This window comes from Vespa mandarinia, chromosome 16 (assembly GCF_050613455.1).
Source record: "Vespa mandarinia isolate Hongniang chromosome 16, ASM5061345v1, whole genome shotgun sequence".
NCBI lineage: Eukaryota > Metazoa > Arthropoda > Insecta > Hymenoptera > Vespidae > Vespa > Vespa mandarinia.
Window position 1 is genome coordinate 891,882 of NC_140825.1, and position 15,619 is coordinate 907,500.

The 15,619-nt window shown below is 32.4% G+C and overlaps 2 protein-coding genes across 12 annotated transcripts in view; both read left to right on the top strand.

Annotated features, from left to right (window-relative positions):
* The window catches only part of LOC146872487 (uncharacterized), a 37,855-nt gene extending 24,028 nt beyond the window's left edge, over positions 1–13,827 (top strand). Inside the window, exons 2-4 of the mRNA XM_085662005.1 lie at positions 2,216–2,263; positions 13,398–13,670; positions 13,766–13,827. Of these exons, the coding sequence (XP_085518131.1) occupies positions 2,216–2,263; positions 13,398–13,670; positions 13,766–13,827 (383 nt within the window). The remainder of the gene's footprint in view (positions 1–2,215; positions 2,264–13,397; positions 13,671–13,765) is intronic.
* Positions 13,589–15,619, top strand: part of LOC118442177 (coiled-coil domain-containing protein AGAP005037-like) — a 58,073-nt gene continuing 56,042 nt past the window's right edge. For 8 of the 11 annotated variants that reach the window (XM_085661892.1, XM_085661895.1, XM_085661888.1 and 5 more), the window contains exon 1: positions 13,589–13,852. In XM_085661892.1, coding sequence (XP_085518018.1) covers positions 13,841–13,852 — 12 coding nt within the window. In that variant the 5' untranslated portion in view covers positions 13,589–13,840. The remainder of the gene's footprint in view (positions 13,853–15,619) is intronic. The other 3 variants (XM_085661889.1, XM_085661894.1, XM_085661896.1) reach the window with 1 other exon arrangement.

The following is a 15,619-nucleotide window of genomic DNA, read 5'->3' on the forward strand; positions in this document are numbered from 1 at the left end:
AAAAAAAAAAAGAAGGTAGAGAAATAGAGAGAGAGAGAGAGAGAGAGAGAAAGAGAGAGAGAGAGAGAGAGAGAGAGAGAGAGAGAGAGGGAGAAAAGAAAAATAAGATATTTCTTGTCGGTGTCGTAAACGGGGTTACGCTACTGAAAAGGAGAACGATGAAAAGAAAAAAAAAAAAAAAAAAAAAAAGAAGAAAAAAACTAAGGAAGAGCTTACAGCTTCGAGCGAACTTTCTTATATCTTTTTCCTTAGATCTTCTTTAACACTCTTCGCTACCTTTTCCCTTTTTTTATTTCGTAAATATACCGAAAGATATTTAATCGTCTAACTTGACCTTTTTGCATAACTTGTGTTCAAACTTATCTCTCTCTCTCTCTCTCTCTCTCTCTCTCTCTCTCTCTTTTTCATCATTGCATTTATAAATTTAATTTATATTAACAAATTCAATAATAATTGGTTAAAGTCTAATTTGTATAATATAATATTTAATAAGTTAAAATTTTGTTATATATCAAAAAGTGCGAAAGTTTTGCGATCAAGATGAAAACCGTCCAATTATGTTCATCATCTAACGAAAGTTCCTTTATTTAAATTAATATAATGAAAATAGTATATTTGCGAGTTTCAATGATTATATTGAAATTATGTTTTTATCATCATTGAAGAAAAAAAAATAATAAATAAATAAATAAATAAATAAAATTGAAATATTAAACGATCTTTCGCAAAAGGGAAGAACATGCACTTTGCAGAAAATTCCAAAGAAATTGCTCGAATTTAATATTATCTTTCTCTTCTCTTTTTCTTTTTTTTCTTTTTTTTTTTTTTTTAATAAATTAAAATTTTAATGACAAAGAACGAATCAATGATGAATCATTCAATTAATATACCACGTCATATATATGTAATTAATTATATTTACAAATTAAGAAACGTACTTAATCCAATGAAAAGATATTTCGAAGGAAAGGAGATATTGACAAATTTTTTTTTAAGGAAAAAAAAGAAAGAAAGAAGAAAAAAAAACAACTCTTCGTCGACAAAGAACCAATTTAGTTATGGTTCCTTGTCCTGGATACAATTAACGATAGATTTTCTTATCTAACGAATACTTCAAAAGAAAATAGGTTGTCACGGGATAAATCTAAATTCATAACTCCCTCGTGACCGAGAACAGAAGAGAACGTCTCCTGGATCTTTATAAATTTACGAACGCGTATATCTACGGTCCTGCGAAAACAAGAGTAGGTGTATGCCCCGTTATCCGTAAAATATGCAAAGTGTATATATACCTGGTATGCCTCGGCAGTACTATACATACTCATACGATTACCATCTTTCATAACCCGTTTAAACCAAAAGACGCCCTTGCTTCTTTTTTTCATTTTTGCTTTTTTCTTTTTTTTTTTTTTTTTATCTTCTTCCTTCTTTTTTTCTTTTTTTATTTATTCATTTTTCTTTTTCATCGGGAGAGTCTTCTTTTCCGCAGAGATATTGCAGGCATCCACTTAGAAAAAAATATTAAGAGGACGCAAAGTCGTTTATTGAAAAAATTCTAAGAAGATATCGACCTCCTTAAAATTTCTAACGTCCTTTTTTATTTGTTTATTCTTTTTTTTTTCTTCTCTCTCTTTTTTTTTTGTTTTTTTTTCTTTTTCTTTTGTTATTCTTTATATTAAATATTCATGTTTATTTGTTAGATAACGCATCAAAGTATAAATTTTCATTTAGACAATTTTACGAAGGTAATGAAAAAAAATATGAAAGTGTGTTCGCTTTGAAAGATATATTGATAAATTCTTGAAAAAGTGGCAATGTGTTCTCTTTTTTTTTTTCTTCTTTTGTATTTATCGCTAACGCATACAACAATTTTTGAAATATAAAAATTCCTAAAAAAAAAGAAAAGAAAGAAAAAAAGAAAAGAAAGAAAAAGAAAAAAACAAGATAAGAAAAAGAAAAGAAAATAAATGAAAACGAAAAACAGAAAAAAAATTCAAAACAAAAGTAAAATAATAAGATCTGTTATAAGCGAGATATTAAATGTGATAGTAAATCTTTCGTTCGAATTTATCTTTCGTTCCCTTAAAAAAAAAGTTGCCTAAAAAAAAGTATAGTAGGGTGGTATATCGATAGGGGTGATCTATTATAAAATCATTTTCTTTTACAATTTCATAAATTTTATCTATATTCTTTGTTTTCTTCTTTTTTTTTACAGAGGAAGAGTGGAATCCAGATGGAAAGGGTCGACAGTCAAACGATACCGGTAAGTCTCTATCTCTCTTTCTCTCTCTTTCTTTCTATCCATCTATCTATCTGTCTCTATCTGTCCCTTATTTATTCCTGTATCCTATCTTTTCTTATCTTATTAAAAAGTCGAATCTTACGAATGACAGTTTCACATTTTCTCTCTTCTATTCGTTTAAATAGAGGCGTCAGAGAGGAGAAGTTAACCCTTAGAATCGTCGAGACGTTTGTCGGGTTTCCCTCCCTAGTTCGGATTTCATCCCCTTCGAACGTTTCTATTCCCGATATCAATGACCTGTAACTCTCGTTGAAAATCAACACTACCATAATTACTTTTTCTCTTTCAATATGATCGATTTAAATTAATTCATTCATATTAAATACTTTTCTTTCGATATTGATTTTAATTAGTTCAAAATATCTTACGATAATGTTTGGAATTTTTATGATTATTTATTTACGCGTCTTTTTTTTTCTTTCTATTTTTTTTTCTTTTTTTTTTTTTTTTTTTTATTCGTTTTATGCCGACTTTATTCTAATAATTTTTATCGATATGTTCCCTGGTTTCGATTGGACTTTTTTTTTCTTTTTTTTTTTTTTTTTTCTAGAATAATTCTGTACGTTTTTCTCTGTCATATACGTCAAAATTTCAAAATTTTTACGTAATTGAATCGGTATCTTCTTTTTTTGCCTCCGTTTTTTTTTCTTTTTTTTTTTTTCTTTTTTTTCTTTTTTTCTTTTTTTTTTTTTTTTGACAATTGATCATGAAACGATCTGGTTTTTCTCTCATTTAACGATTTAATGGCTTTAAAATATTGATATTATTAGAGATATATCAATATTAAACTATATTAGAAAAACTACTATATCGTATATTACAGACATACATAATAGCACAGAGATATATTTAATACTATTATAAAGTAAAAATATTATTATTATTATTATTATTATTATTATTATTATTATTATTATTATTATTATTATTATTATTATTATTATATAGATTTAAAATACTAAAATCTATTCATAATACTAAAAATAACAAAAAAGAATAGATATAGAACTATTGGATTGGGCAATGAGTAAGATCGCGGAATATTCCTATTCAAATAAAACAAATCGAACAAGTGTGAGGAAAAGCGCAAAGTATAGCGGAGAAAAAATGAGGTGTCCTTTTCTTCTTTTTTTCCTTTTTTCTTTTCCTCTTTTTTCTTTAAAAGAAAAAAAAAAGAAAAAAGAAAGAAAGAAAGAAGGAAAAAAAAAGAAAAATGTAATGAAAAAATAAAATTCGAAACTGAAAATTGGCTCGCCGGATAAAAAGTGTCAGGATATCCATAAAGTAGTTGTATCCTTTAACCCGAGAGAGGTCACCATAGTTAAAGGGACAGCGCTGTGTCGCTGGCATCGCTAGCGCCACAGTTGATCATTCGATGAAACTTACCGAACCGCGTGGCAGTCTTTTTAAACGGTAGACACGCCACACCCTATCGCCAGTTTCCGGCGAGGTACGATATACAACGAAGTTGTTCGTGATTGCGAATCAAATCGAATCGAATCGAATCGAATCGAATCGAGTCGAGTCGAGTCGAGTCGAGTCGAGTCGAGTCGAGTTGAGTCGAGTCGAGTCGAGTAGAGTCGAGTCGAGTCGAGTCGAGTAAAGTCGAAGACCCGAATCGGCCCGAGTTAAGCCGAGTTGAGCCGAGCTAAGGAAACGCGCGCGAGCATCGACTCGATCGAAATCTGCTTCTCCTCCTCCTCCTTCTCTTCCTTTTTCTCCTCCTTTTTCTCCTCCTTTTTCTCCTCCTTTCTTTTCTTCTTCTTCTCATTCTCGTCTTTCTCCCTTTCTTCTCAAATTTCGTTCGTTTCCTTTCAATTTAAAGATTTCATCATTAAAATATCTTTCAATAATAAATATCCTTCGATCGAAATTTTCAAAGGAAAAAAAAAAAAAAGAAAAGAAAAGAAAAGAAAAAAAAAAGAAAAGAAAAGAAAAATATTATCCTCGTATATATGTAAGATATTCGTCGATCTCTTTTCTCACATTTATTTCCCCTTATTCTCTTTTAATGTAAATTATCGTTTATAAGTTAATTATTTAAAATTAAAACGAATTAAAATATGGTACACGCGAGAGAGAATGGAGTGAGACGCAAAAGAAAAGTGCACTCTCTATATATTCTCGTCCTAAGTATTAAAATAAAAGAAAGAAAGAAAGAAAGAAAGAAAGAGAGACTCCAAGAGAGATAGAGAGAGAAAGAGAGAGAGAGAGAGAGAGAAAGAAAGAGAGAGATCACGAGCACAAATTCTCCGACTACCGATATTGATTATAAAAGCATGGTCGTTGGCGTCGGCGTCGACGTTCGGCGTCGGCGTCAGCGTCGGCGTCGGTGTTGGCGTTGGCGTTGGCGTCGGCTATTCCCCTAGCATGCGAAACGTAGAACCGCGCACGCTCGATCTCGTGCGCTCGAGACGGACAATAGATGAGTTTCGAGAGACGGAAGAGGAAAAGGAGGAGAAGGAAGAGGAGGAGGAGAAGGAAAAGGAGAAGGAGAAAGAGTAAGAGGAGAAGATGGGGAGAGAGAGAGAGAGAGAGAGAGAGAGAGAGAGAGAGAAAGAGAGAGAGAGAGAGAGAGAGAGAGAGATAGCACGGCAATGGTTAGTGGTGGAGATGGCGGTGATGATGGTGAAGGAGGAGGAGGTGGTGGTGGTGGTGGTGGTGGTGGTGCTGGTGGTGGAGAACGAAGGGAGAGAATGTTCTTGCATAGTGGCGACGTCGTCGGAGGCGGTGGTTAGTGGTGGTGGTGGTGGTGGTGGTGTTCGGCGGTGTTCGGCGATGGTGATGGTGGTGGTGGTGGTGGAGGCGGTGGCAATGGCGGTGGCGGCGGCGGCGGTGGTGGCGGCGGTCGCGACGGACGGTCGTCTCACACGCGTTCTTTCTCTATCTTATCGTTAAAAAAAACTTTTACACCCCAACGGTGGATACAGTGAACAGAGTTTCTTTCGTTCGCGCTTCTTTTTTTTTTTCTTTCTTTCTTCCTTTTTTTTCTGTTTGTTTTTATTTTCTCTCTTTTTTTTCCAATTTTTTTTTTTTTTGTTTCTGTTTCTTTCCTGTTTTTTTTTTTTCTTACTCTTGTAGACGAGAAAAACTTCTCGATATATCTCTCCATAGTGCCTCATAATCGTTTATTCAAGAAGGAAATGACGTAAGTAACGAGACGTTCTCTCTCTTTCTCTTTCTCTCTCTCTCTCTCTCTCTCTCTCTCTCTTTCTCTCTCTCTGTCTGTCTCCCTGTCTGTCTGTCTCTATCTGTCTGTCTGTCTGTCTCTGTCTGTCTGTCTGTCTGTCTCTGTCTGTCTGTTTGCCTGTCTGTCTGTCTGTCTGTCTGTACATATGTCAATCTGTCTGTACATTTGTCTGTCTGCCTGTACGTCTGTCTATCTATTTCTTTTTTTTTTTTTCTATCTTCTATCTCTTTAAATCGATTCAAAGAACGAATAGACTTAGCGAGGCGAATTAATGGCGCTCGCTTTGAGACACCTTTCAATGTCACGGTTACTACTCGGACTCGTCTTTCGACTTCCTCAAGAGAGAGAGAGAGAGAAAGAGAGAGAGAGAGAGAGAGATTCATTATCTTCAACATTTCTTCTTCTTTTTTTTACTATTGATCTTGATCTTCGTCCTCATCTTATTCTTCCTTTTCTTTCTCTATTTCTTTTAATCGTTCCTCCTTTTTTTCCTTCTTTTCCTATTTTTTTTTTCTTTTTTTTTTCTTTTTTTTTCCCCCCTGAACACGTTACCCAAATTTCGTAAGAAAATACGCGTGTTGTTTAGTGAAATACCACGTGTTAGAAATGCCGGGGAAGCTTTATATTTCCGTTCGATTAATAATTCATTGTTTCTTGTTGCACGACTCCGACATTCTTAAATATTCCTAGTTACTCGTGGACGTAGTGTGTATGTGTGTGTGTGTGTATGTGTGTGCGCGCGTATGTGTGTGAGAAAGAAAGAGGGAGGAAGAGAAAGGGGAAGAGAGAGAGAGAGAGAGAGAGAACCATAAAAATCTTAATGGACGAAAATCGTTGAACATGGATCATCTCTAAACATTTATCGTATCTTATAATTTACAGAAAGAAAGAAAGGTAGGTAGGTTGAGAGAGAGGAGAAAAAAAAAATTCGCTCCCAAAAAGAAAAGAAGAAAAAAAAAAATATTAATTAATTCATCCCCCTTTTGTCGCGTTGTTTTATGGCAACGAACGAATCGATCAGACTCTCCGGTTATTCGCTTCCGTCGCACGTCGGCTAGTCGCTCGCACTGGCCGATCGATGACGCGTTCGTCTCTTCCGCTCTTCCGTTTTCCGGAACGTCGATTTACTTCCTCGTTCTATGTGTCTGTATCCGTCTGTGTCTCTGTATCTATATTTATGTCTGTCATCTCTCTATCTATTTCTTTATGTATGCGTGTAATATTATTCGTGAATCTTTCCCCCATCAAATAATAACGACAACGACGATGACGACGACGATGCAGGCGACAATAATAATAATAATAATAATAATAATAATAATAATAATAATAATAATAATAGCAAACAATAACAATAATTAACAATCAATAAAAATAAAGGATTATTATATTCGTGGAAAGAATCAGTAATCGTTCCTGTCATCGATACTGAGAAAGAAAAAAAAGAGATAAAAAAAAAAGAATATAAAAAAAGAAAGAACGAAAGAAAATTGCGAGGGGTAGTAACTTCCTCTTGCATGTATATATATATATATATATATATATATATATTCTTTTTTCTTTTTTTCTTCTTTTTTACCTTCTCTTTCTTCTTTCGAAACTGAGAAATGATGGAAACTCGAGTGATGCGGTGAATGTGAGAGACGAGGAGGACGACATTGGTCGAGGGTTTGCAGAAGGGTGAAATTAAAGGAATGGGCCTGGCTATGTACGTATGCAACGACGACGATAGCCAACCTCTCCGGAGGCTTCTCTCTCTCTCTTTCTCTCTCTCTCTCTTTCTTTCTTTCTTCTCTCTCTTTGCCTTCTCTCATTCGCTCGCTCGATTCTGCCCTACCCTTCACCCATTGTTCCTAAGTTCTCTCTCTCTCTCTCTCTCTCTCTCTCTCTCTCTCTCTCTCTTTCTCTCTCTCTCTCTTTATAACGTTGGAATAAAGAAAGCCCTCGTAGTCGTTCTTGGAACGTGCACAAATAGCTGCTTAATCGGCTATCGACTTCTTCCCGCCCCTCCCCTATATTTTTTTTTGCTTTTTGGTACATATTTTTTTTTGCAAAGTAGATTCGATGCATCCACTTGATGTGATGTGTTTAACTCTCTCTCTCTCTCTCTCTCTCTCTCTCTCTCTCTCTTGAAATCGGTTTTTTAAAAATTATCACACCTCCGACTTTACTTAATCCCTTAATCAATTTTGATCGATTGTTCGTAGTGTTGAAATAATCAAGGAAAATCTGAGAACAACGTTTACGAAGGAATAACAGTCCGAAAGTCTATTGTCTCTAATTTTTCGTTTCGTTTTAATCATTTCATTTTTTTTTCTCTCTTTGCATGTACTTAGAAAAATGTAAAAAAATGTAGGCAAAATCTGACATTAATTCGTAATATTTGTAATAGAATATGTTGCCTAACGTAAAACTATCTATTCTAATATCTTCACGTATACTAATAGTTCCTAATAAAAATCCTTAATAGAAATGATCAATAACGGAAGAGAAATGCCACGAAGAAAAATCAATTCGATTAATGTATTATTACAATTTATAATGAATTACAAAATCGTATTCGTTATGTAGAATGGGTCAAAAGTTCCTGGGTTACTAAACAAAAAAAAAAAAAAAAAAAAAAAAAAAAAAAATACGAAGAAAAAAAAAAAAAAAAAAAATTGAAACATAAAAAAAATGAATTACACTTTTTCGCGTCGCTGTCGTTGCTAACTTTTGTTTCATATTATAAAACTACAGGCTTAAACACGTCAAAACTAGAAGCTCCAACGAAATTCTACATGGTGGTTCCGTAATCTCGTAAAATGATTAATTGATTTTAAAAATCACTTAGTAACTTTTTCCTCCTGTTCCCGTCTGCTTTTTATCCTTTCTAAAATTTGACAAATGCATTAACCTATTAAGGCTTCATTTTAGGATCGATTTATCTTCGTAATATCGATCTATGTCTGTATATATATATATATATATATATATATATATATATATATATATATGTATATGTATACATACGTATGCATGTATGCACGCATGACTCGATCACGATACTATTACAATCACAATCACGATCACGATCACGATCACGATCATGATCATGATCACGATCAGGGTCGTTGGTTGTGTTGCGTACATCGAACCTAACCATGCTCTCTTCTAAGATTTCCTTAAGCGTTAGTGTAGAGAGAAAGAGAGAAAAAGAGGAAGAAAGAGTGAGAGAGAGAGAGAGAGAGAGAGAGAGAGAGAGAGAGAGAGAGAGAGAGTGAGAGAGTGAGAGAGAGAGAGAGACGATGATACTCCTTACGTCTATTTAAAGACGACCATTCCAAGAGGATACTCAATCCGTTCGAGAGCATGCATCGTTCATGTACTTAAGAACGGAACGTTCTGCGCAACAGTTTGTCCAGGATTTACTATCCCTCGAGATATCAACCTAATCGCGGACAGCTCGTTCAAGAATCGATCGGTTCGAAACGGCCATTGCCATCGTTATATTCCTCTCTCCGTTCCTCCCTCCCTCTATCATTCTCTCTCACTCATTCTCAAGCAATCTATATCTCTCACTTCCCCTCTCTCTCTCTCTCTCTCTCTTTCTCGTTCAAGCAATTTATCTATCTCTCTATCTCTATCTATATCTCTGACTCTGTCTCATTCTCTCTCTCTCTCTCTCTCTCTCTCTCTCTCTCTCTCTCTCTCTCTCTCTCTCTCTGTCTCTCTGCCTCTCTCTGTCTCTCTCTCAACGTTATCGTTCGAATTTCCGACCGATAGATTAGATTTCTGACGCTAGCACGCGTTCACGGCTCTGAAAATAAACTTTACTCTCGCAGTACGCATCGTGCCCTCGTTCGGTCACCAGTCTGACTAAACGTTAACTATAATATAGTGCTATTTTCTACTTTGGTGTATTATACGAAACATTGTCGACGTTCACAAATTTCTTGAGGGTTCTTTGATTTTTCTTTCCTTTTCCTCTTTTTTTTTTTTTTTCGTCCATTGTTTTCCATTTACTTTTTCTTTTTCTGTTTTTCTTTTTCTGTTTGTCCTTTCCTTTTTTTTCCTTTTTTTCTCTCTCTCTCTCTCTCTCTCTCTCTCTTTTTAATCCCTTCTTTCCAACAACGACGTATTATTTTCTATTGAACGTACATGCAAAAGAAAGAAATCATGCGAAAAAAGTTTTAGTGAAATAATTAATCGAAAGATAGTGTAAAATTTGATATCTTTTTATTTTTAAACTTTTCTAATCCCGACGACTGACATGTTCGTATTAAATAACTAAACTACGAGTTTTTAGTGAAACGACCGAACGATCAATTGAAAGGTAGTGGAATCTAATTTTCTTCTTGCTTTTTTTTTCTTTTTTTTTTTTTCTTTTTGTATTTATTTTTTTACCCTTACTTTTCATTAAATCCGTATATAATTGCATTTTTGAATATATTGAAATATTGATTCAAAGGATGGCGTTTAAGTTGTGTTCAAACGTTGAACGACGTTACGTGATAAAGAGATTAATCATATACGTAGAAATATTGAACGATATAAAAGATCGAGATAAAAAGAAAGAGAGAGAGAGAGAGAGAGAAAGTGGGAAAACGAGATAAAAATAAATTTTGTTGAATTTGGATAAGAGAGAAACGTTTTACTGAACGTTTATATTTACTATACAATGACGAATGACTATTCCAGCCATATAGCATATTTACTATCGACTTGACAGTAATATAAATAATATGTTGTCATAAATGAATCTTAAAGAAAAGAGGGAGAGAGAGAGAGAGAGAGAGAGAGAAAAAGTAAGAAAATTAAATAAAAGCATTATTAATTGCATATGTAATCGATGTATTAATTTATTTAATTAGGTCATTAATTATAAAACTTTATTTATTAAGCAATTCTTTTTCTTTTCGCGGGTTAAAAAAAAAAAAATTCCAAAGATATTAATGTTACAGTATAATTGATAACTATTATCATATAATATTATATTCTAATATAGATTAACGATATATTTTAATATTATAAAGGTGTGTATCCTATAATATAATAAACGATATAATTAAATATTGCTTAAGTTTTACATCGTTATATCATTATACCATTTATTTTATATAATATTTTTACTTATAACAAGTATAAGTTATAGTATTTCGATTGTAAAAATGACTATGTTATTCAAATCAAGTCAAATTTTATTATATGATGAATGAAATAATCAATATAATGATAATAGAATAAAATTAAAATAAATAAATAAAAAAAAAAAAAAAAAAAAGAAAAAAAAAGAAAGAGAAAAAAGAAACAACATAAAGAAGAAAGAAAAAAATACACGTATGTATAAATATATAATACGTAATTCTAAACTTACAGAATTTCATGCGCTATCATAAAATTAATTATAGTAGCATATGAATAATGTATGCTAATATATTTTTCTTTCTTTCATCTTTTATCTTTATCAAACTAGTTCACTGTATAAATGGAAAAATAAAAAATCTATCGTATATATATACATATATATATATATACATATATCGTATATCGTATATATATATACGTCATCGTTGCTTTAAACGTTAGATTACTGACTAAATCATTCTACTTGAAATCCGCAAAGCACGCATAGGAGACTACGGTCCAGAGATACGTCGTACTTTGGCCAACGTTCTCTCTGGTGTACCAGAATTCGAGTCTCGTCATTAATTGGACGATAGACTCGACAACGTCATGCCGAGCAGAAGTTTCCTTCCTTCTCTGTCTCTCTCTCTCTCTCCCTCTCTCTCTCTCTCTCTCTCTCTCTCTCTCTCTCTCTCTCTCTCTCCTTCGTCAGCTCAGTAGCGAGCTAACTCTTCGGTCCCCTTTGACCATGTCGTTTGCGACAACCGACCTATTTCCGTGCACAAATTTTCAAGCTACGACAATTCGACGCTTTCTCATTTCTACTATATCTCTTTCTCTCTTTTTCTCTCTCTCTCTCTTTTTCTCTTTTTCTTTTTCTCTCTCTCTCTCTCTCTCTCTCTCTCTCTCTCTCTCTCTCTCTCACTCCCTCATTTGACATTATTAGAGAAAAATCGTCCTATTAAAATAATAATCGCGTTTGGTTAGAATAATGAGAAAAAGAAGGAAGAAAATAAAAGATAAGAATAGAAAAGAAAATTCTAAAGATCCGGATTCGTCAGATAATTTATATAGAAAAGTAAAATCGTATTACGAATAATTATTTACACACGAATCGATAATGATTTTTTGTGTGACCTATTTTAGTTCTCTATAGTTATCAAAAAAAAAAAAAAAAGAAAAAGAAAAAAATCAACAAGTAGATAAATAGAATTGTTCTTCATTATCTTGTGTTATCGTGTTAAAATAATTATTCCCTGAGGCTCGATCAAGGTTAATAGTAATTAAAAAAAAAAAAAGAAAAAAACAAAATGATTGAAAAAAAAAAAGAACATTGAAATCACATTCAATTTAAACGTTTAATAAATCAACGAATTTTAATGATTTATTGCTACCTAATTGAATCTAATCAAAAATGAAGAAAAAAAAACAAAAGAAGGAAAAAAAATATCCAATGTATTTTATGGAAACAGAATTCTAATCATGTGGGTGTCTATCAGTAATCGAAAAAAAAAATAGAAAAAAATTATACATACAGATATCCAACAGACAAGTAGGATTATTTTTGGTGTTGAGAAGTAGCTCTGGAAGCTTTTCGCACCATTACCAACATATAACTATTTCCGGTTATTTTCATGCTAACGCATTACTCTATATCGCTCTCTTTCTCCCTCCTCTCCCCCTCCTCCCTTTCTCTTTAGTATCGGTCAACACTCGTTCTAGTTTTAGAAAAAATAGATCGACAAACTATAATTCCTTTTGTGTCAGTCGCTTTTTAAAAAACTTCAGTACTATAAAAGCTTTTATACGATGTACTTTATAGAACGATGATGTCAGTTCTATGAATAACTGCAGGCTGGGCCAAATGTTCTTAGATGATTTTAAAAATCGTTTACTCATTCCGAAGACATTTTGAATTGACTTTTCCTCTTTTATATTTTCTTTTATTTATTTATTTTTTTTCTTATTTATTTATTTATTTATTTTTTTTTTTGTTTCTTTTCAAATTACAAAGCCTAGTTTGTAAAATGGCGCCTAAAAAACGTCGTGTAAAAGAGTAATTCGTTTTTTAAGAAAACTTTCAAAAACTCTTCGATAATCCAGAAACTTTTTTTCTTTTTCTTTTTAATCCGTATTAAATTTATTTGTTGTTTAATATTTTGCAAAAAAATAAAACTTCCCTGAACGAAATTAATTATAAAAATCTGTGAAAAAGCGAAACGGCGGACATGTTGAGCTGTTACGTTAAAAAAGAAGAAAAAAAGAAAAAAGGAAGAAAATATTTCTGAAAATTAAAACATACCGAAAAGATATATTTCAAATACTTAAAAAAAAAAAAAAAAAAAAGGAAAAAAAAATTACTCAACGAATATAAATTATTTTATTGGAACATAATTAAAGAGTGTATTAAAGAGAAATATTTCAATAAATCTGTCAAATTGATTTGGTGATCTCTCTTTCTCTCTCTCTCTCTCTCTCTCTCTCTCTCTCTCTCTCTCTCTCTCTCTCTCTCTCTCTCTCTCTCTCTCTTTCTCACTCTCTGCAAAATAAAACTGCATTTACTGATGAATCAAACAGTTAACAAGAAAGAAAAAGAAAGAAATAATTCATTTTGAAAATCAAAACGTATCGTAAAAGTATATTCCGTATAAGAAAAGAAAATAAAAGAGAGAAAAAAGTCTTTATGATAAGTATATAAGTATAAATAATATAAGTTTATAATAAGTAAAAAAGAAAAAATAAAAAAAGAAATGGTAACGTTATATCGCATTAAGGAGAAATTGTCAATAAATTTTCCAGGTGGATCCGGCAGGGTGGAGGGTGAAGTCGGCTCGAACGAGCTTACTCTTACGCCGGGTAGACGGAGCATCGGGGGAGGTGGTGGAGGCGGTATCGGGGGCGGGGGCGGCGGTAGCATCGGCGGCGGTGCTGGAGGCGGAGGAATTGGAGGAGGAGGAGGTGGTGGCGGAGGAGGTGGCGGTGGAGGAGGAGGTGTGGTTGGGATCGGTGGTGGAGTCGGTGGGGGTGGTGGTGTCGGAGGAAACGAAATCGGAGGTGGAAGGGTCGGTTCGGGTAGTGGTGGTGGTGGTGGTGGGAGTCGTTCGAGGGACGAGCCGAGAAGGCACACCCTTGGTGGCGATCATCAACCCTCTCTTCATCATCAGCAGTTCAACGCCGGGGGCCAACAGTTACACCCCCTTCATCCCCGTCACTTGCCGCCACCCCATAGCCAATACGGCACCATGGATCTCGAGGTGAATCTTTGTACACATAAATAGCATCGTGCATTCGTACTTCGACTCTCTGTTTATTTATTTATTTATTCATTTCTCTTTTATTTTTCTTTTCTTCTTCATTTTCCATCTATTTTATTTTCTTTCGTTTTTCTTTTTTATTTATTTTTTTTCTTTTTTTCTTTTTTTCTTTCTTTCTTTTTTTGCACTCTTCGATACGGCGAACACAATTTGTTTTTTTTTCTCTTTCTTTCTTACTTTTCCTATTTTCTTTTTTCTTTTTTTAATCTTTTGCAACATAAAATTATTCTCATCGATATGGAGTACGTACCGTTTACATAGATGTTTTATTTCTAAAGAATGTATTATTCTACTTATTATTATTATTATTATTATTATTATTATTATTATTATTATTACTAAATGTTGCTAATGTTTTGTAATGTAATATTATTATACGTGGATAAAAGATAATGTTGCACATATATATAAAAAGTAATTATCTATGAATGTATAGATAATATGTAATTCGTGTTAATTAACATTGGATGGAAGAATTTTACTCTAATCCTTTTTAGAAATAATCTAATAGTAAAATAATTCATTTGTAGTATCATAATAATAATTGCACAATATTTAGTATGTCATAATAGTTTAATATTACAAAAAATAGAAAATAAATATACATAAAAATGTTTAACTATCTGCAATTATTATAATGATAGTAATAATAATAATAATAATAATAATAATAATAATAATAATAATAATAATAATAATAATAATAATAATAATATAAATAATCTAATTGAAATAATAATTCAAGATTTTCCCTCTGAATAATTTTTAAATGATTGATCGGATCAATTGAATAAATTGGAACGTAGCCGATGATGATCTCATGGTGCAAAAGGTTAAAAAAAAAAATGAAGAATGAGAAAAGATACAAGAAATAATGATATATGTACGTACTTCGTATTATAACGGATTGAGGAAAGACGAAAGAGAGAGGCGCGTTTACGAGGTTGAACGATAAATATATATATATATATATATATATGCACAAAGAAGGAAAGGAGGAGTCTAACTAAGGGAAGCAGTTAATTAACTATAGGCACACGCACACACACATACATAATATCCTCGTTCTCATCTTTGTCACAAAAAAGAAACAAAATCTTCTCGTCTTTCCTTTGCGAATATTTCTCAGTTAAAAGAAACTCTCTCGTTTGCGCTAAGGAACCCGTATTTCATACGTACGTATAAATGTATTATTATTTATCTGTCCCATTTTTTAATCTTTTATATATACATATATATATATATATATATATATATATATATATATATATATAAGATTGATGAATGAATTCTTTCTTAATTACTCTATGAATTTTGTCTTAATTACCCTCTAACTAAATTTTTCCATTAAATTCATGATATTAATCCTCATGCTCGATCTTGTCTTGCCAACTTTATTATTTACAATAATATTTTGGTCAATTTTATCGAATTATCTTTTCTTTCTATATCTCTATTTGTCTCGGAAAAAAAAAAAAGAAAAAAAGAATGTTTTTCGTAAGATTATATTTTTTATTATATAGGCTGAGCCAAAAGTCCCTAGGTGTATCAAGAAAAGTATCCAAATGACTTTTTAAAAAATCAATTAGCCCCTTTTCCAAGACTTCTTAATGATTTTCTTTTCTTTTTCTCTATTTTGTAAACTTACAAATCCCTTAGATTAAAAAACTGCAAATCTTAAATATAATCCTACAAAGTGTTTTGAAA